The 27,006-nt window shown below is 39.9% G+C and overlaps 2 protein-coding genes, 1 long non-coding RNA gene and 1 gene segment (V, D, J or C); 2 read left to right on the forward strand and 2 right to left on the reverse strand.

The window, feature by feature from the left end:
* The window catches only part of LOC101158331, a 135,431-nt gene that overhangs the window by 12,742 nt on the left and 95,683 nt on the right, over positions 1-27,006 (forward strand). The window contains exons 3-4 of the mRNA XM_023957940.1: positions 13,497-13,503; positions 18,650-18,700. Coding sequence (XP_023813708.1) covers positions 13,497-13,503; positions 18,650-18,700 — 58 coding nt within the window. The remainder of the gene's footprint in view (positions 1-13,496; positions 13,504-18,649; positions 18,701-27,006) is intronic.
* Positions 4,587-9,252, reverse strand: LOC111947761. Of its 2 annotated transcripts, none has more exons than XM_023957662.1 (3): positions 8,781-9,252; positions 8,472-8,620; positions 4,587-4,773 (listed from the first exon to the last, which is right to left on the reverse strand). In XM_023957662.1, the coding sequence occupies exons 1-3, from the start codon at positions 9,240-9,242 to the stop codon at positions 4,602-4,604; spliced, it is 783 nt and encodes a 260-aa protein (XP_023813430.1). In that variant the 5' UTR covers positions 9,243-9,252; the 3' UTR covers positions 4,587-4,601. The 2 variants fall into 2 exon arrangements, with proteins under 2 accessions (XP_023813430.1, XP_023813429.1); XM_023957661.1 differs by having other exon boundaries at positions 8,472-8,635.
* Positions 9,418-9,798, reverse strand: LOC111947769. Its single transcript, XR_002873697.1, has 2 exons — positions 9,686-9,798; positions 9,418-9,604 (listed from the first exon to the last, which is right to left on the reverse strand). It is a non-coding gene; the product is annotated as an uncharacterized LOC111947769 (long non-coding RNA).
* On the forward strand, positions 17,934-23,610 carry LOC111947760. The segment is given in 5 exon segments: positions 17,934-18,108; positions 20,942-21,244; positions 22,301-22,651; positions 22,727-23,041; positions 23,162-23,609. Coding segments are annotated over 4 exon segments (1,320 nt in total).

Here is a 27,006-nt window from a genome sequence, read left to right on the forward strand (position 1 = left end):
AAAAAATAAATAAATAAATATATATCCTGCTTAGATCTCATATTTTGGATTAATCGATTCTATTGCTCAAAAAAAAAAAAATGCTAATTTCTCATTCCCATAACTTCATTGTGTGACTCATCAGTTTTATTCCTCTGTAGTTTTCCCAACTCTTCATGTCTACCTTCTGTTTAAAAATGGGCACCAGAACACTTATCCACTATTCATTAGACAGCCTCTCATAGTCAAAGATCTTATTAAACAGTCCAGTCAGAAATTCTGCTGCCACTTTTCTTATTACTTTCATACCTTTATAGGTATGTTCTACAAAACCAACTGTATTCCCATTCTTTATCCTCTTCCACCATAAGGGGGCACAATCCAATGCTTTTTATGTGTCAGTCCCATGCCGAGGGTTGTGTCTGACATTAAACCAAAGCCAAATCAGTTATGTCAATCACAAACCCATTTCTAATTTAATTTTAGGAACAAAGGAGACGTGCAGAGCTGTAGAAACAGAGGAAGCTGATGAGTCAAACAATGAAGTTATGGGAAAGAGTAGAAGAAGAGAGGTAGAGGTCAGAAATGAGCATTTGTGAGCAGCAGCATTGATGCATGCGGTGAAGAAATCCATGTTTCACGTTTCATTTCATCTCAGAGACTTTCTTAATTCAATGGGAGGGTGGTTGGTGTTAGTGATGAGGACAAAGGATTAGATGGAGGCAAATGATTGTTATGACTCCTAAAAGACGCAACCAAAAGAAAAAGAAGAATGAATTTACCTTTATCTAAAGTTTTTTTTTCCATTATTATTTTTTTATGTCCTGTGGTGAAATTAGATGGTCTGACAAAAAAAACAAACTAACATGTCAGTAATTTTGATATTTGGTTAATTGCTCGCAAAAGTGCACTGATGCAAAATTACACATAATTCTGTTAAAATTTAAAGCACTTTGTTGTCTTGATGAGAATTTAAGATTTATTAAAGGTCAGAAAAACTATTAAATAGCTTCATGGCATATGTCGCCAACTCGCAACGCTCCATAAAATCTAGGACTCCAGTTAATTTAGCTTCATCTTGAACAGAAAAACAGTGAAGAAAATGTTTTATATAATTGAAATCCGAGTTATGCATAAGGAGGTCAAAGTTTTATCTAGTGAGAAAACTTAGAAACATAACCTAAAAAACACTTTTATTTTACACATTTCCTGACATACTAACATTAACATTCCCTAACTGCAGTTACAGCAAACATAAAAAACATTCAACAGAATCAAAAGATGCATTACAGTTTAGAAAAGAGGACATTTCAGTGCCTTGCAGGGTGGAGTTTTTGTTCAGGGTTGTGTCACCGTGTGGTATAACGGCCACAGTGAAAAACACCATGACAAAAACCTCCAGCCTTTATAAGTCATATGTGACATTTAAATCTACTATTTAAAAAACCACAAACAAAAACAAACATGTAAACAAAATCCTGCATTCAATAAAAGACATTTTACAGGTAAAAATGTATTTATCAGATAGACATAAAATAAACAGCAGTGATGTCAGGAATATAACACCAAGTGTTATATTAAGTAAATATTAAAAAGTAAACATTTTAGGGTCAAAACATAATTTATCAGCATTTTAAGACGTACAGTTTTTTCATTTATTTTAGAATAAAACTGTCTAATATTTGCATCTGTTTTTCTTAAGTTCGTTCTTTTATTAATTTTCTTTAAAATACATTTCCTTGTTTAAGTACAAATGTGTTTTTTTGCAGTCACTCACTTAAAAAATAATTAAGTATAAAATATATTAATTCATTAAAGTCATATCAACCCAAAAAGTCCAAAAGTCCCATCAAGTTTTGTGGGCAGGTTTTTGTAGGACTGTTTCTCACAGTGTATCCTGGGGGGGCCACAGTGATAAATGGCAATACAAAAACCTCTTCTGCTTTCAACTGAAGTCTAAAGCCTTTTTAAATTTCAACCAAATATAAAAATAAAAAGTTTTCATATTTCTGGAACTCCACAGAAATTCACTATTTAACCTTTTTGTTTTACTCTATTTCTCAGTTTTTCTTTCACTACAATAAAAAACATTTACAAGAACTAAGTTTTATTCTCTATTATTAGTTTATACCAACATTATTTCTCATTTTATTTAAATTATATCATAACTTTGTAGCAGAAAAATACTGAGGGATTTGTTACACATAGAAAAAAAGAAACAAATGTATCTAAACACTTTCTTAACAACTCTAAATGTAAAAATTATGTTTTTTTATGTGCAATATTTGTGAGTCACTTTGGGGAAAAATATTTGATAAATGTTCAAAGATCAAAATGTAAAATTAAAGGTATGTTATAATTCTAATAAAAAAGAATCATGCAGCGATCAACAGCATGAGGTTTTTGTAAGGGACTGAGTCACAGTGGAAACTATGGGAACCACAGTGATCCATGCAATGACAAAAACCTACATTTACTGAAAAAGGAAATTGTTTGTATAGAACTACACATAATGACACAAATATGATTCAGAAAAATGTTTATCATAAAGAAGAAAAACCTGTGTAATAATATCAATAAATAAATAAATAAAAATGAATAACATTTTTGGAAGTAATAAGAAAATCAGCTGTATGTTTTTGTATTTTTAAATAAACTAAAGATGATTTTTTACCAAAGTTTTACAATAGAAATTTTAACAATTTTATAGTGAAAACAAAGAACAAACACAAGAAAAAAAAACTAATAATGTAAATGTTGCCTTCTTTGCTTATCAGAAAACCTGGATGAGGTTTTTGTTAGAGCATGTGTCACTGTGGATGGGATGGCAGCCACAGTGTGAAATGGTAATACAAAAACCTAAGCTGAGCTGAAAACCCAAACACTTATTCTGAAAAACAGAACCAGATAAAGAATTATCTGAACATTGAAATAGAATGACATTTGTACAGATCACATGTTTAAATGATTACTAAAAGTCACAGGTTTAGTAATTGGTTTTAGTTTTTAGGGAAATGGTCAAATAAAATAAAAACTCAATGCCAACTATTTCCTATTTTAAAATAATTTTACTGACTTTTATTTTTCTTATGTCTATTAGATATAAATAATATTTCAGTTTATTCCAATTTACTGACAATTTACTGTAAGTCCCTTTGGAAGAGGTCAAACATAATTGGAAATTAAAAATACTGAATAATATGTTTCAAGAAACAGTTTTAAAGAAGAATATTTTGAAAAGAAAATAAACAATTAACAAACAAGAAAAAATGCAGATATGTTTTTGTATGACCATGTATGACTTTGTTGGGTCTTCCCTAATTAAATATCAAGTCCATGTATTAAAAAAAAAAACAGGAGCCCAAACTCATCACAGGCTTTAGGAAAGATTTTCAAATGACCAAAACATTATACATTGTGTTAAAAAACAAACAAAAAAAAAAACAGTTTGGTCATGTTAATAACCTCTGGACAAACAGTTGACTGACTTAACTTTGTTATTTTTTTTTTCTATTGTCCCAAAAACATGTATTTGGTATTATATTGTGAGGAAAAATGTCACTTTTTTCTTACCCTCATACAAATGTGACAAAAATATAATACAACAAATAAACTTTCAAAGTCTTTTCATAAAGTGTATGTACAGTTTTTCACATAGTAACTTATATATCTCATCTCTGTATAAAATAAATAATGTAACAAACAGGAACACCACAGAAACAGATGTTTCCTCATCCTGTTAAGAAACTGAATTTTTGGACTGAAAGACAGAAGCTTAAAAAGAAATGAGTGAAAATGTTGCACGTCGAGGTAGATACATAACATTTTTAATTGATTTAACTGATTTTTAGCATAGAATTAGTTGTAGTTTAGTAGCATTCTTTAACACAGCAAGATGAATACACAAAAAAGAACAACACAAGATTAAAATGTAATAATAATAATAATAAATTGGATTTATCAGCCCTTGTTCAGATGCTTAAAGCGCTTACAATGTATCTCCATTATTCACACTCATTCATACTTGGTGATGGTAAACTGCTGATGTAGCCACAGCTGCCCTGGGGCAGATTGACAGGAGGGTGGCTGCCATTATGCGCCTATGGCCCCTTCTGACCATCACTGGGACATTGATACACATTCACACACCAGTGGAGCAACGCTGGAGGCAGGAGGGTGAAGTGTCTTGTTAAAAAACACAACAACGGTTGACTGGGAATAGCGAGGATTGAACCACTGATCCTTTGATCATTGACCAGCCTGCTCATCCACCTGAGCAACTGCCTCCCCCTACTACAATGTACTAATAGTAACAGCATTGGTGAAGGAAATTATATCTATACATTTCTGTGTCCATTGCCTAACAAGTTATTGTAGTAACACAAAAAGAGAAAACATTTAACTTTATGTAAAATTAGATGCTTAGATTTCCAACATATAATTAAAGCTGTCAAATGTGTGTTTTACTCCTAAACAACCAGATGAATGTATTGCTTGTATATATTCAGAAATACATGCATAGGAATAGCAACAACATTGTCATGGTCCCATGGAATATTCAGACCGACCCAAACGCTGGAACCCAGAAGAACACTTGGAGACGGGAGGTAAGTTAAGGTGGTTTAATTCACAGGAGGTGAGTATAGAACTAGATTCTTGATGCGGCGTGGCGGCTGACTGGAGGTTTGTGGCAGGATGAACCAGAGAGCGTGACTTCGGCTGAGTCCGAGGAGAAGGATGAGGAGCGAGAGCAGAGGACGGCGACCCGAGGTTCCCTTGTGATGAAGACGGTTCCTGAGAGCGGAGCAGAGAGGAACAGTTAGCGAGGCTGAGATCAGACAAGGTACAAAGCATGAGCTGGCCAGACATAAACACCGTGGGAGTAACAACGAACTGGCACCGAAGAAAGGTCCTGGATCTCCTTAAGAAGGCGGGGAAGATGATGAGGTAAGTGGAACCAGCTGGTCGCATCCAAGGCAGAGCAGGAAGGGGGGAGGAGGCAGGTAGCTGACCGAGGCACCATGTCAGTACCCCCCCCTCAACGACCGCCACCAGGCGGTCCAGGACGACGGTCCGGGTGGCCACGGAAGAAGTCGTCGATCAGGGAACGGTCCAGAATCATAGAGCGGGAGATCCATGAGCGCTCTTCCGGACCGTACCCCAACCAGTCCACGAGAAACTGGAAGCCCCTACCACGGCGCCGGACGTCCAGCACACGACTGACCGTAAAGGCAGGCGCACCGTCAATGACCCGGGCGGGCGGAGGGGAAGAGGACGGCGGGCACAAAGGGCTATCGCTGACAGGTTTGATCTGGGAAACGTGGAATGAGGGGTGAACTTTCAGAGCAGCAGGCAGGCGCAGGCGGACACAGGAGGGATTGATGATGCGATCAATCACGTAAGGGCCGATGTATCTGGGAGCCAGCTTACGTGATGACGCCTGAATGGAGATGTTGCGAGACGATAGCCAAACCTTCTGCCCAGGACGGTAATCGGGACTCACCACCCTGTGACGATTAGCGATCTGGCAGTTGCTCTCCCTGGTGCGCAGGAGAGCAGCCCTGGCCTGACGCCAAATGTCCTGGCACCGTTGAAGATGGAGCTGAACCGAGGGCACTGCCAGATCGAATTCCTGAGAAGGAAACAGAGGTGGTGAGTACCCCAATGAGGCTTCGAAGGGAGATAAGCCAGTTGCGGAAGAGGGGTGAATGTTGTGGGCGTACTCAACCCAGATGAGAAACTTGGACCAGTCCGACTCGTTCTGAGCTGCCAAGCACCTGAGAGCCGCCTCCAGCTCTTGGTTAACCCTTTCAGCTTGCCCATTGGACTGGGGATGGTAACCTGAGCTGAGACTGACCGTGGCCCCGAGGGCAGAACAGAACGATTTCCACACTTGGGACGTGAATTGGGGTCCACGGTCAGACACGATGTCACAGGGAATTCCATGGTAGCGAAATACGTGATGGATCAGGATCTCTGCGGTGTCTGTGGCGGAGGGAAGCTGGGCCAAGGGAACAAAATGAACGACTTTGGAAAAACGATCAATGATCGTCAGAATAACAGTGTGCCCTTGGGAAGGAGGCAACCCAGTAACGAAATCCAGAGCGATGTGCGACCAAGGCCGACTGGGTATCGGCAGAGGCCGCAGTAGACCCGAGGGGGGTGAATTAGAGTTCTTAGAGCGGGCACAGATGGTACAAGCTGCCACGTACTCACGAACGTCTTTTTCCAGGGAGGGCCAGAAAAACCTTCGACGAAGCAAATTGATAGTCCGGTGAACCCCTCCATGACAGGCGGTCCGGGAAGCATGCCCCCAAGTGAGCACCTCGGACCTGAGAGAGTCAGGCACATACAAAGTTCCAGGCGGACAGGTAACGTGATTAGGTATCTCACCCTGGGCTTGCTGGATCTTGTTCTCAATCTCCCAGGTGAGAGTACCTATAAAACAGGATTTAGGGAGGATAGCAGAGTCAGAGGGGGTCTCAGAGATTGTGTATTTCCTGGACAAGGCGTCTGGCTTGATGTTGCGGCTGCCTGGACGGTAGGTGATATTGAAATTAAACCGGTCAAAGAACAGGCACCAGCGGGCCTGACATGAATTCAGTCTTTTTGCACTGCGTAGATATACAAGATTCTTATGGTCTGTCCATACAATAAAGGGAAGCTCTGCCCCCTCCAGCCAGTGGCGCCACTCATCCAAAGCCAATTTGATGGCCAGAAGTTCTCGGTTGCCCACATCATAATTCCGCTCCGCACAGGACTCAGTTTGCGGAAAAAATAAGCGCAGGGCTTTAACTTGCCGGAGGATTCTTCACGCTGAGACAGAACGGCGCCAACCCCAGAATCGGAGGCATCCACTTCTACAATGAACTGTTTCGTGATACCGGTTGAATGAGGATGGGAGCTGTGACAAAAAGTTCTTTGAGTTTTCTGAACGCCATATCGGCAGCTGGGGTCCAGACATAGGGTTGTTTAATAGATGTAAGCTGCGTGAGGGGTGCTGCTATGCTGCTGTAGTTACGGATAAACCGCCTGTAAAAGTTTGCGAAACCCAGAAATTGTTGTAGCTTCTTACGGGTCTGTGGAGTTTCCCATTGACTAACCGCTTCAATTTTGGCTGGATCTGGTCGTATGTTGCCAGCTTCAATGATAAACCCCAGAAAAGGAACGGAGGAGGTATGAAATTCGCATTTCTCAGCTTTTACGAATAGTTGGTTTTCTAACAGACGTTCTAGGACGAGACGAACGTGATGCTCATGTTGAGTTAGGTTAGAAGAATAAATCAAGATATCATCAAGATAAACAAAAGCAAACCTATTAAGGAAGTCGCGAAGGACATCATTAACAAGCCGTTGAAAAACAGCGGGAGCATTAGTGAGGCCGAACGGCATGACCAAATATTCATAGTGGCCCAGGGGTGTGTTGAAAGCCGTTTTCCATTCATCTCCCTCACGAATGCGAACCAAATGATAAGCGTTTCTCAGGTCTAACTTAGAGAAGATGGTAGCCTGCTGGACAGAGTCAAAAACCGAATCAATTAATGGGAGAGAATATTTATCCTTAACCGTAATCTGGTTCAACTCACGATAGTCGATGCAGGGCCTCAGGGTTTTGTCTTTTTTCTCCACAAAAAAGAAACCTGCACCGATCGGAGAAGTGGAGGGACGGATGTGACCAAGAGACAAAGCCTCCTGAATGTATTTTTCCATAGCGCCTTTCTCGGGTACGGATAAATTGAATAATTTGCCCTTAGGAAGAGGAGCGCAGTTCAGAAGTTCAATGGCGCAATCATACGGCCTATGGGGGGGTAAAGCACTGGCTTTAAATTTACAAAACACAGCTTTAAGGTCGTGGTAGCACGAGGGCACCTTGGACAGGTCGATTTCTTTAGCTGAAGTGGGAGTAGGGGCAATAGCAGACGGAATAGCAGAGTGAAGGCAATTTGCCATGCAATAAGTACTCCAGTTGGCGATGCGGGGAGCAGTCCAGTCAATTTGAGGGTTGTGAATTTGAAGCCAGGAAAATCCCATAATTATGGGAGTCTGAGAGCAACGAGTGACAAAAAACTGGTGGTATTCTCTGTGATTACCGGAAGTAAGAATGAGGACCGGTTTAGTACGTGATGTGATACGGGTAAGTTGTTTGCCACCTAACCCAGCAACATTAATGGGGGAATCGAGGGGTTCTACAGGTAACGAGAGATGTTTAACCAGATCTAAGTCGATGAGACTATGTTCGGCGCCAGCATCTATAAGTGCATTCAAATCGTGGACTTGATTTTGATGAGCTACTTTGACAGGTACAAACAAGAACTTGGTTTTCTTGACATGAATAACGTTATCCCCCCGTGGCCTGTCATCTAACGGGGGGGTTCTGGAGTTTAAACGTTGTCTGCACTGGGAAACAAGATGACCGGGATGACCACAATAAAAGCATAACCCTTCTTCACGCCGTTTCTGTCGTTCTTCAGCAGTGAGTTTAGAATGACCTACTTGCATTGGTTCGTCTGGTGCGGTAGCTGATGGCTCGTGAGCAGGTAGCGGGACCACATGGTTGGATGAAACAGGGTTTTGAAAAAGGCCCGGAGGTCTAATGCTCCGTTCAGCGTGACGTTCTCGTACCCGGATATCAGATCTGAGGGCTGCGGAGACAAGCTCTTCAAGATTGTTAGCCTCTGGTTGTGAACATAAATGATCCTTAATTTTTTCACTCAGGGATTGGTAGAAAATCCCTTTTAGAGCAGGATCTGGCCAGCCAGCCTCTACAGCTAATATACGGAAGTCAATAAGATGTTCACTTACCGAACGGTTGCCTTGTTTTAGATTGAGCAACCGTCGGGTGGCTTCCTCCTGCTTACGAGGCTGGTCAAATACTAGACGGAACTCTTCTATGAACCGGTCGAAGGGAAGATGAGAGATTGGATGAGCAGCCAAAAAAGCTTGGGCCCACTGGAGTGCTTTGTTTCTGAGAGAATTCACAATTAAAGCAATTCTGCTTTGATCCGTTTGGTAGTGTCTGGGCGCCTGCTGGAATATGAGCTGGCATTGTAGGAGAAACCCTCCGCAGGCCGTGACGTCACCGCTGAATGGTTCCGGTTGAAGGCGGAAGTTTTCTGGAGTGACGGCGGAAGCGGAAGTGAAACTGTTGCCGGAAGCGGGAGCTTGAGTTGTGACTGAGACAGTAGATGCCTGTCCTGTTAGTTCCGTGAGTGTATGGGTAATACAATCGAGACGGCGAAAAAAATCTTGCTGAGCTGCGGACATTTGAGCGAGAGCGTCCGCTTGGCGGCTCAGAAGATTACCTTGGAGGGTAACGTCGTGGCGAAGTCCTTCCGAGTCAGCTGGGTCGGGAATTTGGCCAGTTCGTTCTGTCATGGTCCCATGGAATATTCAGACCGACCCAAACGCTGGAACCCAGAAGAACACTTGGAGACGGGAGGTAAGTTAAGGTGGTTTAATTCACAGGAGGTGAGTATAGAACTAGATTCTTGATGCGGCGTGGCGGCTGACTGGAGGTTTGTGGCAGGATGAATCAGAGAGCGTGACTTCGGCTGAGTCCGAGGAGAAGGATGAGGAGCGAGAGCAGAGGACGGCGACCCGAGGTTCCCTTGTGATGAAGACGGTTCCTGAGAGCGGAGCAGAGAGGAACAGTTAGCGAGGCTGAGATCAGACAAGGTACAAAGCATGAGCTGGCCAGACATAAGCACCGTGGGAGTAACAACGAACTGGCACCGAAGAAAGGTCCTGGATCTCCTTAAGAAGGCGGGGAAGATGATGAGGTAAGTGGGACCAGCTGGTCGCATCCAAGGCAGAGCAGGAAGGGGGGAGGAGGCAGGTAGCTGACCGAGGCACCATGTCAAACATTTGACACACAGACTTAAACTCCTTTTCCTGCTGAGTTTTATAAAATAATTCTGGGAACAACTGGCACCAACATTTTATAAAACGGTCACATCTATCAATGAAAGCCAATCACTACCACCTAACATGAACTCAGCCAACATAATCCTTCTTCTAAAACCAGACAAAGATCCCAATAGTCCTTCAAGCTATCGCCCAATTTCTCTAATCAATGCAGATGTAAAAATTATCTGCAAAGCACTAACACAGAGAATAGAAAAAATCACTCCTCACATAATTGATTTCAACCAAACTGGATTCATCAAAGGCAGACACTCGGATGACAATCTCCGAAGACTTGTTAATATAATAGACTTTGCCACCATTAAAAAGCAGGAAATGACCATATGGATGCTGAAAAAACTTTTGACAGAGTAAACTGGAAGTTCCTTATTGCTGCCCTCCATAAATTTGGTTTTGGAGAATCATTCATCAAATGGATAAAAATATTATATCACAACCCCAATGCATCAGTTAGAACTAATAAACAGACTTCCAACAGATTTTTTCTTGGAAGAGGAACCAGACAGGGTTGCCCACTCTCTCCTTCTCTTTTTGCTATATTTATTGAGCCTCTAGCAGCAGCAATAAGACAGAATGAGAGCATTATAGGAATAAAAACCAAACACAGCCATCATAAAATTAGTCTCTATGCAGATGACATATTACTGTTTTAAGTGATTTACATTCTGTAAATGAAACAGCAACAATCATTGATGAATTCTCCTCTATATCAGACTATTCCATTAATTGGAATAAGTCTGTTTTATTACCACTGAACAGTAATGCAGAGCAAAGACTCACAAAACCAGTTAAATCAGGAAATATCAAATATCTAGGTATCAACTTTTCCCCAAAACTATCAGAACTGGTGCAGCTAAACCACACCCCATTACTGAAAGACATACAGGACGATCTAACACGCTGGACCAACCTGCCTCTGTCCCTTATGGGCAAGGTAGCCACGGTAAAAATGAAAATCTTACCCAAAGTTAATTATCTATTCTCAATGATTCCCACACAACCGCCATTAAAATGGTTCAAAACATTAGACTCATCCATATCAAACTTTTTATGGAACAATAAACCTGCAAGAATCAGTCTAAAAACTTTAAAATCTGCAACAAGCTGTGGAGGATTAGAATTACCTAACTTCCACAATTACTTTCTTGCAAATAGATTACAATACATCTTAAAATGGTTAAAAAATAATCCAGAAACCAACTCATGGTTAGACTTGGAACAGGCGTTATGTGGAAAGATCAACCTGTCAGATCTTCCATTTATTAGCCAAACGGTAAAAAACAGGATTGTTTCAAAAGTATTAATATAAATGCCACTTTAACAGCCTGGTGGGAATTTCTCAAAATATCAAAATCATCAATTCAACCATGCAAAATGACACCCATCTGGAACAACCCAGACATCCTTATAAACAAAAACATGATCCACTTCCCATCTTGGCAAGCAGGGGGCATAAAACAACTAGAGCACATAATTATTGATAGAAGATTCATAGCTCCCCAGGAACTTCAAGACAAACATGGAATAAATAACTTCTTGGAATATCAGCAACTTAAATCAATTATTACTAAAAAGTTTAAATACAGAGACAACGATTTAAAACCACCAGATGTAGTTACCACTCTGATTAATTTCTCAATGAATAAAACTCTCTCCAAAATATACAAACTTTTATGTAATTTAGATAATAATACTTCACTTCCAATAACAAAATGGGATGCAGATTTGAGCATCAGCACAGATGGAAACTTCTGGTCAGAACTTTGTCTAAACACATTTAAACTGACAAAAAGTCCAAATCTGCAGCTAATCCATTTCAAAACTCTTCACAGAATTTACTACACTGGACAGAGGATGTTCAAGATGGGTCTCAGCAACTCAGACATTTGTCAGCACTGTGACAGTAATCTACCCGACAGTTACATGCACGCACTGTGGTTCTGCACACATGTCCAGGCTCTCTGGCAGCAGGTATGTGCCGATCTATCAGTCTGGCTTAAAGTTTCAATCACGGCTTCACCGTCACTTTGTGTGCTTGGTGAAATGAGTGCCATTGATGTAGAAGGAGGATTAGGCTCTATCATTTTCATAAATCTTTGTTTTGCTGTAAAAACGATTTTAATAAATTGGAAAAACAAGAAAAATATAAATATAAGTCAACACAGAAATCTGCTGCTTGATCATATCAGCTTGGAAAAGATGTCAGCCCAAAGTTCAAGTAACTTTGAAAGAATTCAGTCTCTGGTCTCCCATAGCTAACTCCATGACTTAGGGGGTGGGGGGGCCTGGTCGTCACTGCTCCTTGCCCTACTGCCGTGGTTCGGGGTGGGGGTCGGGGCCTCCGGTGCCTGGTGGGGGCTCCGTTGGTCGGGGGGTCGGGTCCGGTGCCGGGATGGGGCGGGCTGGGACCCTGCGTGGTCCTCTGGGCTTGGGTGTGGGGGTGCGTGGTGGGGGGGTGGGGTGGTGGTCTGGCTTGGCTTGGGGGGGTGGTCCCTTTGCCTGTGCTGGGGGTGGTTGGCGGGGGGCCTGCTCGGGGGGGGGGGGCAGCGGCCCTGGATGGGATGCCCATCTGCACCTGGGGCTGGGATCGCCCCTTCCCTGGCTCTGGGACGGGGCGGGACAACCCTCTCGGGGCCCCCGGTCTCTCTGGGTGTCATCAGCTTCAGCTGCGGGGTCTGGGGTGGGGTGGGGTGGGGGTGCTTGTCGGCCCTGTCCTGTGGGGGGGCGTTCTGGGGGGGAGGGGGGGCCCGCTATTGGTACAGGGCGGGGGAGGGGTTGACGGGTCGGGGTCTCCGCTGAGGCAATCGGCGGTTGGCTGCCTTGGTCCCGTCGAGGCCTGACCAGAGCTCTTCTAGGGCCGGCGTTTGGGGGTGGGGCGGGGGGATGCCCGGAACAGACGTGGAAGTCAGACGCGGAAGTCAGACACATCACGAGTTCAAAAATCGGAACTTTTGCAGTCAGCAATCTCGCTACGCTGGACCCCGGTGGTGGAACTCATTACACCGGGCAGCAGAGATTACACCTCTCCTTATATTTTAGAAAAGGTAACAGGTAATAGGTAACATGAGCAGACCCAAACGCTGAAACCGAAAACGACAGACACTGGAAGTGGTGAGAATGGACTTAATCTTTGACAAGACTTTGCTAGTTTGGAGCCTAGTGGCGAAGAAGTCACCAGAGCAGTAGAGGACAGATGCAGAGGAGGATTCTTGGAGCCGAGCTGGAGCGCCGTTTAGGAGGTAACAGGAGCTTGATTTGCGAGGAACGGGCTTAATGGCAGAATGGAGTTAGAGTGCTGGAATTTCAAGGAGCTGGAATACGGACTTGAGGTTGATTGACTTGTGGCTGGACACAGGTCGGCGTGGATGGATGGGAGAATTCTGTAGGCAGATTGAGAGCTTGGATCAGGCAAGAGCAGGGAATGAACAAGAGCGTGAATAATCAAAACAAGAGCTTAGGGAAGACCAAGTAAGCACCATAGAGGGCAAACGAACTGGCGATGAGTACTGGTCCGGAGTCACCTTAAATACAGGTGCAGGTGATGAGGTGAATGCCGACAGCTGGGTCCAATCAAGGAGGAAGTAGAGAAGGGCGGGGGGGCTGGAGAGGTCTCCCGGGGGTACCATGACACCCTAATTTTATTCTTGTCATTATTTTTCTCTCGAGTCACAGCCCTTCAAACAGTGTCACAGAGACGGAAACAAAACAGAAGGGGCCATCATTCAGACACAGCCCCCCCTGCAGGAGTAAACTTCACTCAGACATGGAGACGTGATTACCAACGCTTTTATAGAACTCTTCAAAAGAAATAAATCTGATCTCTAAATATCATCCATGTCTTTCATGCAATGTGAATGAATCACACAGACACCGTTCCATATAGCCATCAGGCTGAAAACATTTGACACTAGCTCCTCCCACACGTGTCTGGGGCGTCAAGCTATTATTACAGTTTTGGACTGGCATTGAGTAGTGAATATGTCGCGCGGTAAAAGAGAGGCGGGTGACGTGAATGTGAACGTAACATTAGAGTATATTTTAGAGCAGAATCCAAATTCTTCCACTACCCCGATGGCTTCACCTTACCCCTAGATTAGCCCACCAAACAGAGAGTTATAGAAAAAGAGTGTCTTTAAATCTGGACGTTACTCCCACTCGATGACGTCATCGATAGTTGCTGGTCGACTATGCTAGATCGGAGCTGCTTGCGCTCAGAAATACATAACTAAATCCTTCCTTGTCCCATCAGGGGTCACCACAGCGAATCAGCCACTACACCGCGGAAGATTTGCATTGTAATCTTGGCAATGTTTTACGCCGGATGCCCTTCCTGATGCAACCCTCTCAAATCAACCGGGCTTGGGACCGGCACAAGCTAAACCGGCTCCCAGAAATACATAACTAAATAAGTTTTATAATTGTAAAAAGCCATGCTATAACTGGCCCAACTCATGACTCCACCACCTCCTTGCTGTCTTAGCAGCATCGTTGGGATATGGTGGCCATCCCCCAACCACCCAATACTTCATCCATTTGGACCATCTAGGGTTGCACAGCACTCATCAGTTAACAAGACTGTTTGAAAATGAGTCTTCATGTACGTCTGGGCCCACTGCAGCTGTTTCTGCTTGTAAGTGTTGATCAGGGGAGGGTGAATAGAGGGTTTATGTATAAATGCAAGCCTTTGGAGGATCCTACACCTTGATGTTGGTGGGACTCCAGAGACACCAGCAGCTTCATATATGTGCTTGCTGTTTTGTAATAGTATTTTAGCATCTACTGTAATTTCCGGACTATAAGCCGCTACTTTTTTCCTGCGCTTACAGCCCTGCGGCTTATTCAGTGACACGGCTAATTTATGGATTTAATTGGCGGCCGCCATGTACGTATTTTCGGACTCAGTGAAAGGTTTGAATTCTCTATCTACCAAAAAGCACAAGTCATTTGTTTTTCAACACACCTCTAAACAGTCAAACAGCATGGACGTCACTTCAGGTCTTAGACACTTCAGTCATGGTTCAACAAAACGAAACACACATGCCCGGCCGCATCCCAGAATCCTTTGGTGCCATTAGACCCAACGTGCACGTGATCGCTGCTACAATATGATGAAGCTTTCAAGTTAAAAGCAATCGTTAAAAGCAGCGTGAAAAAATCCACCATCACCAATGGGTTTGGAAAAGCTGGTCAGCTGCGTGAAGGAGAGAACAGCGCATGGAGTGAATTTACCTCTGAGTCACAGTGACTCGGCTGGCTGCACGTAAATATGTGGGAATAACATCAGCCTTTATTTTGTCGGGACACGACTGGAAACACAAATCGACGTGATCGTTTTCATGGTTTCTAAGGACTGAGCGGAATTTTGCATTGAAAAGCTCACACCGACCCACAGCCGCCATGTGAGCTGGAGACATGTTATGCTGCTAGTTCACATAGAGCTGCGGGGCCGATGGCAGTCTGATGGCTCCCACACGTAACAACGTATCCGCCCCTCATCCACAAAACGTTCAGTATTAAGTCCTATTGCTCTGCACAGAAACGATTTGCTCCGTCCAGCGCAGAATGGGGACGAAGCGTACTTCCCTGGCCAGGGGTGTCGGAGAAAATAGGAAGGGGAGACAAGGAGCGCGCGGGGCGAGCGCGGAGCGCAGAGGCGTCCGCGGAGCAACAGTGTTTGTTGTGGAAGGAAACTTCTGACGCACACGCTGCGCTGAGGCACTGGTATCGCGCTGAGGCGCGCGCTTTTCAGTCCCCGCTGCTTTATTTTACTGGTGTGTTTTTTTAACCAGCCCTGTTACTCCCATAACGCTGCCGCGACACAAGCGGAAGGAGAGCTGTTCCCGTTCACCCCTCCATGCACTGCTGATACTTGCTCATTCTTAAACACGTACAACAGTGTGGCGAGCCGGTTGTTGGCCCCGCCTTTAGCCCCTAAGACTCATGGGAAATGGGGAATCGCGGATATAAATTTCCTCATCATAACTGAGGGATGTAATGTTGACTATATGGTTACTGTTTTTAATTTTATGTATGATACCTAGATTGTCAATAAGTAAAAAAAAACTAAAAAACTAAAATAAAATAAAATAAAAACATAACTGAGGAACTTGTGAACAGAACAGAGGTCCATGCTGTTTTGCAGATGTAGGTGTTCTCAAAGACATGAGGCTGAGGCAAAGCTGACTCCACCCACAGTGTGCTAATGAATCATACTTACTCTGGGAGTCAGGATGTGATTTGTCATGAGGACAATGTTGCCTGATACATGCGGCTTGTACTCCGACGCGGCTTGTGTGTGTATAAAAGTAGTTAAACACGTGAAAATGGGTGGGTGCGGCTAGTATTCGGGTGCGTTTATAGTCTGGAATTTATGGTACTCTCTTAATGGGATGCATTTGTCTGACTGAAACTTTCCTCAGCCTTCCTTTATCTGCATCAACTTGTATCAAATCCACTTCTTGTGAAAAATGATTAACGTAAAAAATAGCAAGATTTAAGTACTATTGATTTGGACTTCATGAAGCAATGGTCCTTTAGTCTATGGTTCATGTCTCCATATTGTCTATTCATTTCTAATATCCCAATGGTATGGTATCCCAATTATGGATACCATAATTGGCCATTGTTACTTATACCATGGTCCAGGTAAATACTCAATTCTGATTGGCTGCTAGTAATAATCCACAGGGATAATACACACCTAAAAAAGAAGTTCCGGTCACATAGCTTAAATTTTCAAAATCACTGTGCTGGATTCTTTAAAACAAACCTTTACGCGCCTCACAGCCTAACAAGAAGTCTGCTTTGTGTGAAAAAAGCAATCGTTCAAAACGTTCAGAAAAGAACGAAAAAAGGTTCTGAACAATCCAATAACTCAAAAAACCGAGACACAAATTTGATTTGATTGAACATTTTAGGAAAGATTAAGGAAGAGCTTGAGTCAGCTGGAGTCATGAAAATGCGGCACACCAAGTATCAAACAGTCAAACAGGAAAAAAAAACTATTTAAGCTTGAAAAGACAACAAGATCGAAGTACCAAGTACCAGTAATGCTTGGGACAATTGACTGCATCTGATTTTGTTGCCAAACTTTGGAGTTTTTTTGCACAAGTGAACGACCCTGAGAGTATTTCGGGCAGGCAACTCGAGCAAATGTGACCCAGTCCACTTGGATATGTGGTCCTGAATCCGATACCTATCAGATCTTTTGAAATGCAACCTCCGTCTAAACGGCCAGGCCACATGTTTCCGATCCGTATGTCATTGATACGCTACAAACGACATAATTATGCATTAAAGTAGGCAGGAACGAGAACATAAACATTAACCATGGTGGACGATGCTGCTGAGACCAGTCAGTGGAAGGGAAGCGAGGTCACCAATTTGATTAATATTTGAGGTGACAGCTCTATTCAGGCCAAACTCGAAATGGCTGAGTGTGGTGTTGAACCTTTACCGCGATTACTTTGTTTCCTTTCCGACCGTGGTCAGAAGTGCGGGGAACAGAAGGCGGATTCTCCTACGGGGTTCACTTCCCTGTTCGGACCCTCAGATTCTCCAGAGCGGGTTAATAAAGAGTCAATGGCATTTATTCTGGGGGAAACCTTCTTTTATTATCATCCTCCTTCCTCCGTAACACACAACATGAATGCGCACCCCCACTTCTGGGTCATTTCAACCGTTCGCATTTAATTGGAAATGTGAATGGCCTTTTAATAAAATCTAATTAAAAAAAAAAAATCTGAATTGAGCACTAAGCCCTGCAGTGTGAACGTAGCCTTAGAGAAGCATCTAAAGCAGTGATCAATTGTCTTGGGGGGACAGACCAGCTAACACCCACTGTTCTTCATATCATAGTTTGGACATTTTTCTGCTCAATAGTTCTGCACAGACGTTACAGCATGATATTAACTATATCAGGTCTATCTGGTGTGAGTCCACACAGAAGGAAGTAGAGTTGACAGTGAGACCCACAAAGAGGAAGTGTGCTTCAACTGTTTCCATGGAGATCTAATTTTATGTGACTGAGACAGGAAAGACAGTTCTCACGGGATTAGGGTATTAAATAGAAGAATGTGGACATTTTTCGCAGTAAACATTTTTATTTTCATTGATGTTAACAAACTTAATATTTTATCATCCAAATGTAGAATATCACTGTGACAGCTATATTGACTATTGAGGGACACCAGTTACATAAGTTCTGGTAAGTCATGATCTAGAATATTTAGTTTTCAAAAATGTATTTATTAATAAATCTATGTATTTGTTAATTCAATTTACTGCAATAACAAAATTAAGATCTCCAGTTTAATATTGGTGATGGTTTAAAGTTTTCTGACAAAGTATTATCATTAACTGTAAGACAAAGGTGTGAGAGACATTTTTGTACTGAAGTGTTGTTGAAATTTATCACTGTGACTATTACTTTGACTACTGGGGAAAAGGAACAACGGTGACTGTAACACCAGGTAAAAATCAAAGATTTTGATACATATTTTGAATTTGTGACTTTTTAACTTTGTATTTTAGAACATTTAGAACTCAGAGGGCACAAGAATTAGTTTAAAAAAAACTGTAGATCTCAAGTATTACTGATCCCGTCTGATAGAATCTGTCAAAACAGGTATACATTTTTCTTAAAACTATGAATTTAACCTTGTTAAAAGACATCTTCTGAGAAATATTGGTATTAATGATGGATTAGAAGTTATTGTATGTCAGATATGTTGGGATGTTACACTGTGACAATGCTTTTGACTACTGGGGTAAAGGCACAACAGTCACGGTTACTTCAGGTAAAAAACAATTATTTTCTACTGATCAGATTGAAATTGAAAAACTGCATTTAACTTTTTTTAATAACAGTTAATTTTTGTACTAAACTACTAACTGGTCAATGATAGACCTGAACAATAATGTGTCTTGGGTCTGTAGAAAACTGAACAGGTTTTAGCATGGAGTAGTTGATAGTTTGTTTTACCGTGACTACGCTTTTGACTACTGGGGTAAAGGCACCACGGTCACCGTCACTTCAGGTAAGACCAATAATCATTTATGATTTAACATTAGTAGTTTAACAATATTTTGCTTTTAAATGTTTGTCTCCACAAACAACTGGCTGTCAATAGGTCAAAAAATATATTTTTATTACTTAAGCGTTTGTGAACATTTACAGTGTTCTTCTGAATCAAAAATGAATATTTAGCAGGGTTTTTTTGGGGGGGCTTTGAATTCTCTACAAATTAAAGTTTCCAAAGAGAAAATCAGTAAAACATAGCAAAGAGGTTTTTGTTGGGGAAGTCACAGACTTGTTTTACTGTGATAACTGGGCTTTTGACTATTGGGGAAAAGGCACAACGGTGACGGTTTCTGCAGGTAAGATTTTTCTGTTTTCTTTAGAATGTGGATTAGGATTAATTTAAATTGTAAAAGTTATTTTATGATTTGTTCTAAAGCTTGTAAATATTTCAATTTTTAGAGAATGTTTTTGCCTAAAATCGAATTTATTGATGTTTTTAAAGTGTGTAAAAGTTTACTTTAAAAAGAGTAGCAGTGCGAATGAGAATGAATCGTAGTCACAATGAGTTTCTACACTAAGAGTCCAGTAGATTCAGCACTATGTAGCTGGTATGCTTTTGACTATTGGGGAAAAGGCACAGTGGTAACAATAACATCAGGTAAGACCTTTTCTTTTATAAATATAAAACATTATGTACTTTAAAAATGTAATATCAAATTGTGTAAAATTGCCCGTTTTTTCCCGAAAATAAAATCTTTTTTTACTGTGATTTAAAATATAGTACAATTTACATTGGTATAAAAGTTTTAATTAAGATCCATAACAATATTTTACTGTTGATTTGAATTGTTTAGATTTTAATTTTTAGAATAATGATAGTTTAGTCTTAAAGAAACTATTCAGTCATTATTGGTAGTGACCTTTTTACACTGAGAGTCAAGCAGATTGAGCACTGTGTTACTACGGAGCTTTTGACTATTGGGGAAAAGGTACAATGGTGACTGTTTCTTCAGGTAAGATCTATTTAAAATGTGCTGCCAGCCCAATATTACACTTTATAATTCTGATTTATTTGATTTTGTATATTTTTGTTTTAAAGAGTTTTAGAGTAAACAGATTCTGAGTATTCTTATTGTCATACAGAAATGAATTTCTGCTTAAAATGATACACACTAAATTTTTTAATGCATTTTAGAGAAAGAGATAGATTTTTCTTAAAATATGATTTTAATGATTGATGAATGCTGCAGTCACCATTAGTAGAGTTGCCTTTTTACTCTGAGAGTCAAGCAGATTGAGCACTGTGTTACTATGAAGCTTTTGACTATTGGGGAAAAGGTACAATGGTGAGATCTGTGTTTCATTTATTACAGAAGTCAAATTAATTAACGTTGAATATTTTACAAGATTTTGATTAAAGATCTTTTCATGGAAGTTTGAGAAACAACAGCAACAAAATATTCTTTAATCTGTATTCAGAGTGAATTAAAAGTGTTAATACAACTCAGGAATAATAACGTAATACATGTCATGAATTGTTGGAGGTATTTTAGGAGGGTGAAATTGTATACAAGAAAAAAGTAGTGTTATTTTAAAGGGGATTTAAAAATATTTAGTTTTTTTTTTGTTTCCATTTGGTCTGCGTGCTGTGCAAAGTCAAATAAATTAATGTAAAAATTCATTTTTATAAGGTTTTGATTAAAATTCTTTTCTTGTTAGTTTTAGAAACAACAATAATAAACGTTTTTTGGTCAGTGTTCAGAGTAAATTACTTGTGTTAATACTAAATGTTGTGAATTGTTGGGAGATTTTTTAGGAGGGTGAAATTACAAAAAAGAAAAAGGGTTCGTTTTTTCCCCCAAACAGGATTTAAAACTATTTTGTTGTTTCTTTGTTTCAGTTTGGTCTGTGTGCTTTGAACAAATTAGATAAATAAAAAAAATGTGTTTCTCTGTCTTGATAGATTAGGAATTGTATATTTTGTTGTTTTAATTCTTCATTCCTTTGTTTTCTTCAGCCACTCCTACTCAGGCTCCAACGGCCGTGATTGGTCTGATGCCATGCGGCCCTCAAAGTAGAGACACGGTCACTCTTGGCTGTCTTGCCACTGGTTTCACCCCCTCTTCATTGACTTTCTCGTGGACTCAGGGCGGCAACAATTTGGAAAATATCACACAGTACCCTTCAATGCTGAAAAATGACAAATATTTTGGAATCAGTCAGGTTCAAGTCAGCCGACAGGACTGGGACGCCAAAAAGACTTTCAAGTGTGTTGCCAATCATGTAGGAGAGAGAACAACGTCTCCTATTACTAAGCCAGGTAATTTTGTTTTATAAGTCGCTATCAGCTTTTGTTAAATAGAGTTACAATTAATGAATACATTTTTACATTTTTATAAAATGTTATGAACAAATTACTGAAAGAAAATTGACAAGTTTTAGAGAAATATTTAAAGGATTAAGATTATAAATGTGAAGAAACAACTGAAGGTTTTGGCAACACTCTTAATGTGAATTCTTTGCTTTCGGTATAATTTAGACCTTAAGAAATAAAAGCTTTAGTAAATGATGTATTAATATTTTAATATTCTTTTATCAAACACATTTTTCAAAGTAATATAGAATTTTGACCATAATTAGAGATAAATAAACCTAGTCTCTCTTTCTCTAGTCATTTTAACTTCCATAAATTTGTTTAATAATTAGCTTTAATTACTGCATCATTACTATATTTTTTATATATATTGATTTTTCAGGACTTATTTGATCATATTCTTGCAACAAACCATTTTCTATAAATGTAAAAATTATTACAGAAATGTAATGAAAGAAAGTAAAAAATGTGTAATTTTTTGTGCAAAAAACTTTAATTGAAAAGAAAAATTGAAATTTCTTTTTGCAAAATTATAGCAAAAAAAAAAAAAAAAAAAAACGGGGAATTCAAAAAGACATTCAGTGTCTGTATTTCCCTTCACAGATAAGCAGTTTGTTTCTGTGTTTTAATGTCTTTGAATAATATTCCTCATAACTGTGACCTTTGTTTCTGTTTCACTGTTTGCTGTTAATTAACATTATTAACAATGACTTTAAATATATGTTTGCTTTCCAGTCATTGTCAGTATATATGCAGAAGTCAGAATCAATGCTCTCCCATGATTTACAAAGTCTCACATTAAAGTCACAACAAAATCATAATAATATAATTAATTTAAAGAGCATCATAATTATCAGTTTGCTGAAAGTCGTGATTAATATTTTTAAAAATCTTCAATATTATAAAAAAAACTGTCATTTTCTGATCATCTGCATATATATTTGCACAAAAAAGTTCTTTGCTTCTGCAAAAATCTGTTTGTGTCTGTGTTTGTTTTTTCAGATGTCCTGTTTAGGTCGCCCAATCTCACAACAAGTTTTTTCCTTGATGAAGAAAAGCAACAGGCTTCTTTCTACTGCTTTGCCAAAGATTTTTCTCCTAGGACCCATGAGATCATTTGGCAGAAAGTTGGCAGTGAAAAAGCCAGCATCCTTGATGAGACCAGTGTTTTCTCAGAGGGAAGAAATGACACAAATGGAGCTAAGCTGTATTCTGCAGCAAGTTTGCTCACAGTAAACCCCACTGAGCTGACTTCTGGAGCAACATTTACATGTGTGTTCAAGGGGAAAGGTGTGAACAATACTGACGTGTTGGAAAAGGCTAATGCCACCTACAAGGAAGAATCTTCTGGAGGTAAGTGGAACATCCAGCTGCAATGATTGAACATCTAGGTTCTGATCGATAACTTTTCATTTGTCCTTCATTCAGGAAGTGCAGGATGTACTCAGGCAGCTGTAGACTTAAAAATCATTGGCCCTACATACAGGGACATTCTTGTAAAACAAAGTGGAAAAATAACATGCCAAATTCAAGTAAATAACGGTCGGCTTGAAAAGATTTTTTGGGAGAATCAAGATAACGTAGAAATGGCTGGAACTGTAAAGACTGAAGGGTTAAAAAAGAAGGAGGAGCTTGTGCTTGACATCACATATGATGAATGGCATCAGGGAGTCGAACGCTACTGTGTTGTCCAACATAAAGACATTCTTTTCCCATTCAAGATCCAATACAAGAGACAAAACAGTACGATCACTTCTTCTACATTTTGACATTCACACATGTTTTGAATCCTTTACAGTCAGAACAAATGATGACAGTTGTGTCAGTCAGTTGTTTATTTCCTCTGTTTTCTGGTACTTGCAGGCGGACCTGTTCAGCGTCCTTCAGTGTTTATGTTGCCTCCTGTAGAACATGCTAAAAACAAAGAGGTGACCCTGACTTGCTCTGTGAAAGACTTCTTCCCTGAGGAGGTATTCGTAGCTTGGCTTGTTGATGATGATGTAGTAGACTCAAAGTACAAGACCAGTACCACCAGTCCAGTAGAGAAAGAAGGATCTTACTTGGTTTACAGCCAGTTAACCCTCACAGATGATCAGTGGAAACAGTCTGGTGTGGTGTACAGCTGTGCTGTTTACCACGAGTCCATTACCAACTCCACCAGATCCATTGTCAGATCCATTGGTTTCAGCACAGCTGATAAAAACAACCTGGTCAACCTCAACCTGAACATCTCTGAAAAGTGCAAGGCGTAGTAGATGTTGTTTGTTGTTGTCTACTTTTTCTTTCCTGTTTGTACTTTGTGATGAGTCATTGTGTTGTGTTTGATTGCAGATTAAAAACTAAAAAAAAAACACAGTTCATGTTTGTTGTCTGTTGTTGTTAAAAGTATAAAAGTTTGACCTTCTATGAAGTCACAGTGCTGTGATGTGAGACACTGTTACACTAGTGTACATTTTGAACACACTGATCTTTCAGCATCACACTTTACTCTCCAGAACACCACAATCTTCCTGAATACAACAATATTGTGTTTTTCTTATTTTCCAGCAGAGTGTTAACAAAGCTTGTGTGTGTCTGTGTGCCTGTGTGTCTTCTACTGGGTCTTGCACCCCCAACTAGACAAATCCTCTAACTCTGGTCTCTCAGTTACTGAACAGACTCACTCTGTGAGTTTACTGACTAACAAGCCAAGTCATGCAAACCAAACCAAGAATGACGTTTCTCAAGAACAAGTCAGGATCATTAGCTGACTGAATGAAGGAGAAAACACTGATCAGGATCATGTAAACACATGCAGGACAGTTGAAGATGATGGGACATTCACAGTAGAGACACTAACTGATGCCATTCCAGATTAAAGCCACTTTGCTCTTTGGGACAGGACAGGTTCTAGTGTTGACTTAGAAAAGGAGCATTCTAGAAATACTGGGAACAGTCTGTGAAGTGTGGATGATCCCAACAGTTCATTGATTTGTTACTTTGCAGTCCCACCAGAGTTTCTGAATGAAACTGTTTGCTCCTGCAAAGAGGAGATGGAAGCAGAGGAAGATCACATGGCAAACACAGCTCTGACCTTCATCTTCCTCTTCATCATGACTTTGTTGTTCTCTGTTGGAACCACATTGTCAAAGGTAAATGCTTCATTTGTTTATAACAGGCTCAGAGTTTTTTTTTGCTCAAAGAGAAAAAAAACTTATTTAAAGATATTTAAAAGAGGTTAAATTATTACAAAGTCAGCATTAAAAAATATTTTTGGTGTTAAAGTATATTCAATAAAACTTAATGTAGAAAATAAACATTTTATGAACTATATTTCCAACATTTATTACTTATATACCTAGCATGATGAGATTGTTTTCTCTAAAGCATCAGGAAATAAAAAATCATGTTTCAGCTTCAGAAGTTTTTATAAATATGTCAACATCATTCCTGAGGCTGAAAACTCAACAAAAGCTAAATAAAAAAATCACGTTAGATATTAGTCTCAAAAATATTTTATTATTTTTGAAGGAAGGAATATGACATACATGATAAATACATGGTAAAAACCGGATAAATATATTTATTTCTCATTTTCATTTTAAAAACGATTTTATTAAAAGTAATAAAATAGTAATTTTTAATGCTATCCTTTCACTTTTTGTTACATTTTTTAATCAGCAATTTAAAATTAGAGACAAAGATGTAATTCACAGCTAAAGATTGTTGAACAAAATTTTTTAGTATCATCATTAAAACGTTTTTTTTTTCTCCTTTTACAGATCAAATGAAAAAAAGGATCAGAAAGATCTTTACAATTTTTTTCCACCATTTTCTTTTCTTCATTGTTTTTCTTTTAAACTGATTTAATCCTGTAAGTAATCTCTTTTTTTATTTTAACTTTTAAGTCTTTGTATCTTTTCCTGATTTAAATAAAATAGTAAAAAATGATTTATTTGCTCCTCCATCTTTTTCTGGTGTTTCATTTTTGTGAAGTTCTTCATGTTTATGCATTTGTAGATAGATTTATAGACAAATGTTGTCAGTGTTTGGTTGATTTCATGTAACATTTTGTGTTTTATCTTTTCTGAAGTTTCATCAAACCACCAACAGCTGGAGTCAGCGGTCCATTACTCAGTTTGCAAATTTTACAGTCGATAACTTTTTCAGTCTAGAATTACTTGACAGTTGAAGTCAAACCTTTGACAAAGCTCATGTAAATGAAGATGAGATATTTGCATCTTCTCTGTTTCTGTTCCTGGCATAACCACACCTCACACCTGCAGTCTGCCATGCTCTGCTGCTCTTTCTGTCCTTTCACTTCTGTCTTTCTGGACTTTTTTGGGAGCTGGGTGTTGAACAAAGCTTCCTCTAACTGAATAACCGGATCTCTCTGTCCTGTCGAGCTCAACGTCTGTGAAACTGACTTTCAGTTGTGTTTTTGCAAACCTCTTTAACACCAAACTGTGTAAAAGTACAACTATGCCGTAAACATAAACACAAAAAAATTACACTTAGAACTGAGACTACAAACTAAAACATGAAGGTTAGTATGAATGAGTTTAAATCAGCTTTTAAATAATCAGTGCTGAAATTCAGAAGGACAAATGCAAAAACATGTCATCTCTTTTCTATCACAGAGCTGCGCGTTGTTTCTCCAAACATCAGCCTGTTTCCTGTTTGGGAAGGTGAATTTGGAGTCTCACAGGTCAGACTCATCTGCACCCTGAACGGTTACTTTCCCAAAAACCTGAGTGTGGAGTGGCAGCAGAACAAGCAGCAGCTGACACAGATCCAGCCCACAGAAAGACATCTGCAGAGTGTGGAGGGGGGAGAGAAGACCTACAGTCTGACCTCTGAGATTGAGCCAAACATGGAAGAGTGGACAAGAGGCTCCAATTTTACCTGCAAGTTCATTCACAAGGAGAACAAGGATGAAAAGACAACAAGTATTTGTCACAGTAAGTGTGAGGAAACACTTGAATCACTATTTTGATCAGTGTTATCAGAAGGTCATTGATATTTGTGAACAAACTCATGATTCCTGCAGTCTTTGGATCCAATCCTCCTTCCATTCATGTGGAGATTCCCAGCTTCAAGACAGTGATGATGACCAACTCTGATGTGAAAGCTAGATGCTTCATCCACAATGTTGATGCTAAGCTGGTCTGGCTGATGGACGGGGAACAACCATCCACTGACAGAGTGAATGAATTCTCAAACAAAACCACTTTAATCAGTGAACTGACAGTTCCATCCAGCAGCTGGAAAAACCTGAAACTTCTGAAATGTAAAGTTCAGCATCACTGCTTTTCTGCTGAGAAGACTGTAGAGATTTCAGGTGAGAAGATCAACTATCATCTGTGTTGTGTAACCAACTTCCTATTTGAAGTACATTGCAGATTACTCGTTACTTTTTTCAGTTAAATCTCTCTTTACAATTTTAACATGTCAGAAATGTAAAGTGTCATTTCACTACTTTCTTACTTTAAAGTCACTTTGATCATAAATCCTATCCAGAACACAACAATATTAAATGACATATTTAGCACTAAACATTTTCAATTTTGTTGAGGGGCGGCATGGTGGAATAAAAACTTCTATGAATAAAGTTTATTTTTGGTAAAGTGGAGCTAAGATCCTAGAGCAAGAAAATATGACAGGTTTAACCACAAACAATTCCAGAATGTCAAAAATACTGTAGATGTAACGTGAATAATTGGTTATTT

This window comes from Oryzias latipes, chromosome 8, assembly GCF_002234675.1.
Source record: "Oryzias latipes chromosome 8, ASM223467v1".
Lineage (NCBI taxonomy): Eukaryota > Metazoa > Chordata > Actinopteri > Beloniformes > Adrianichthyidae > Oryzias > Oryzias latipes.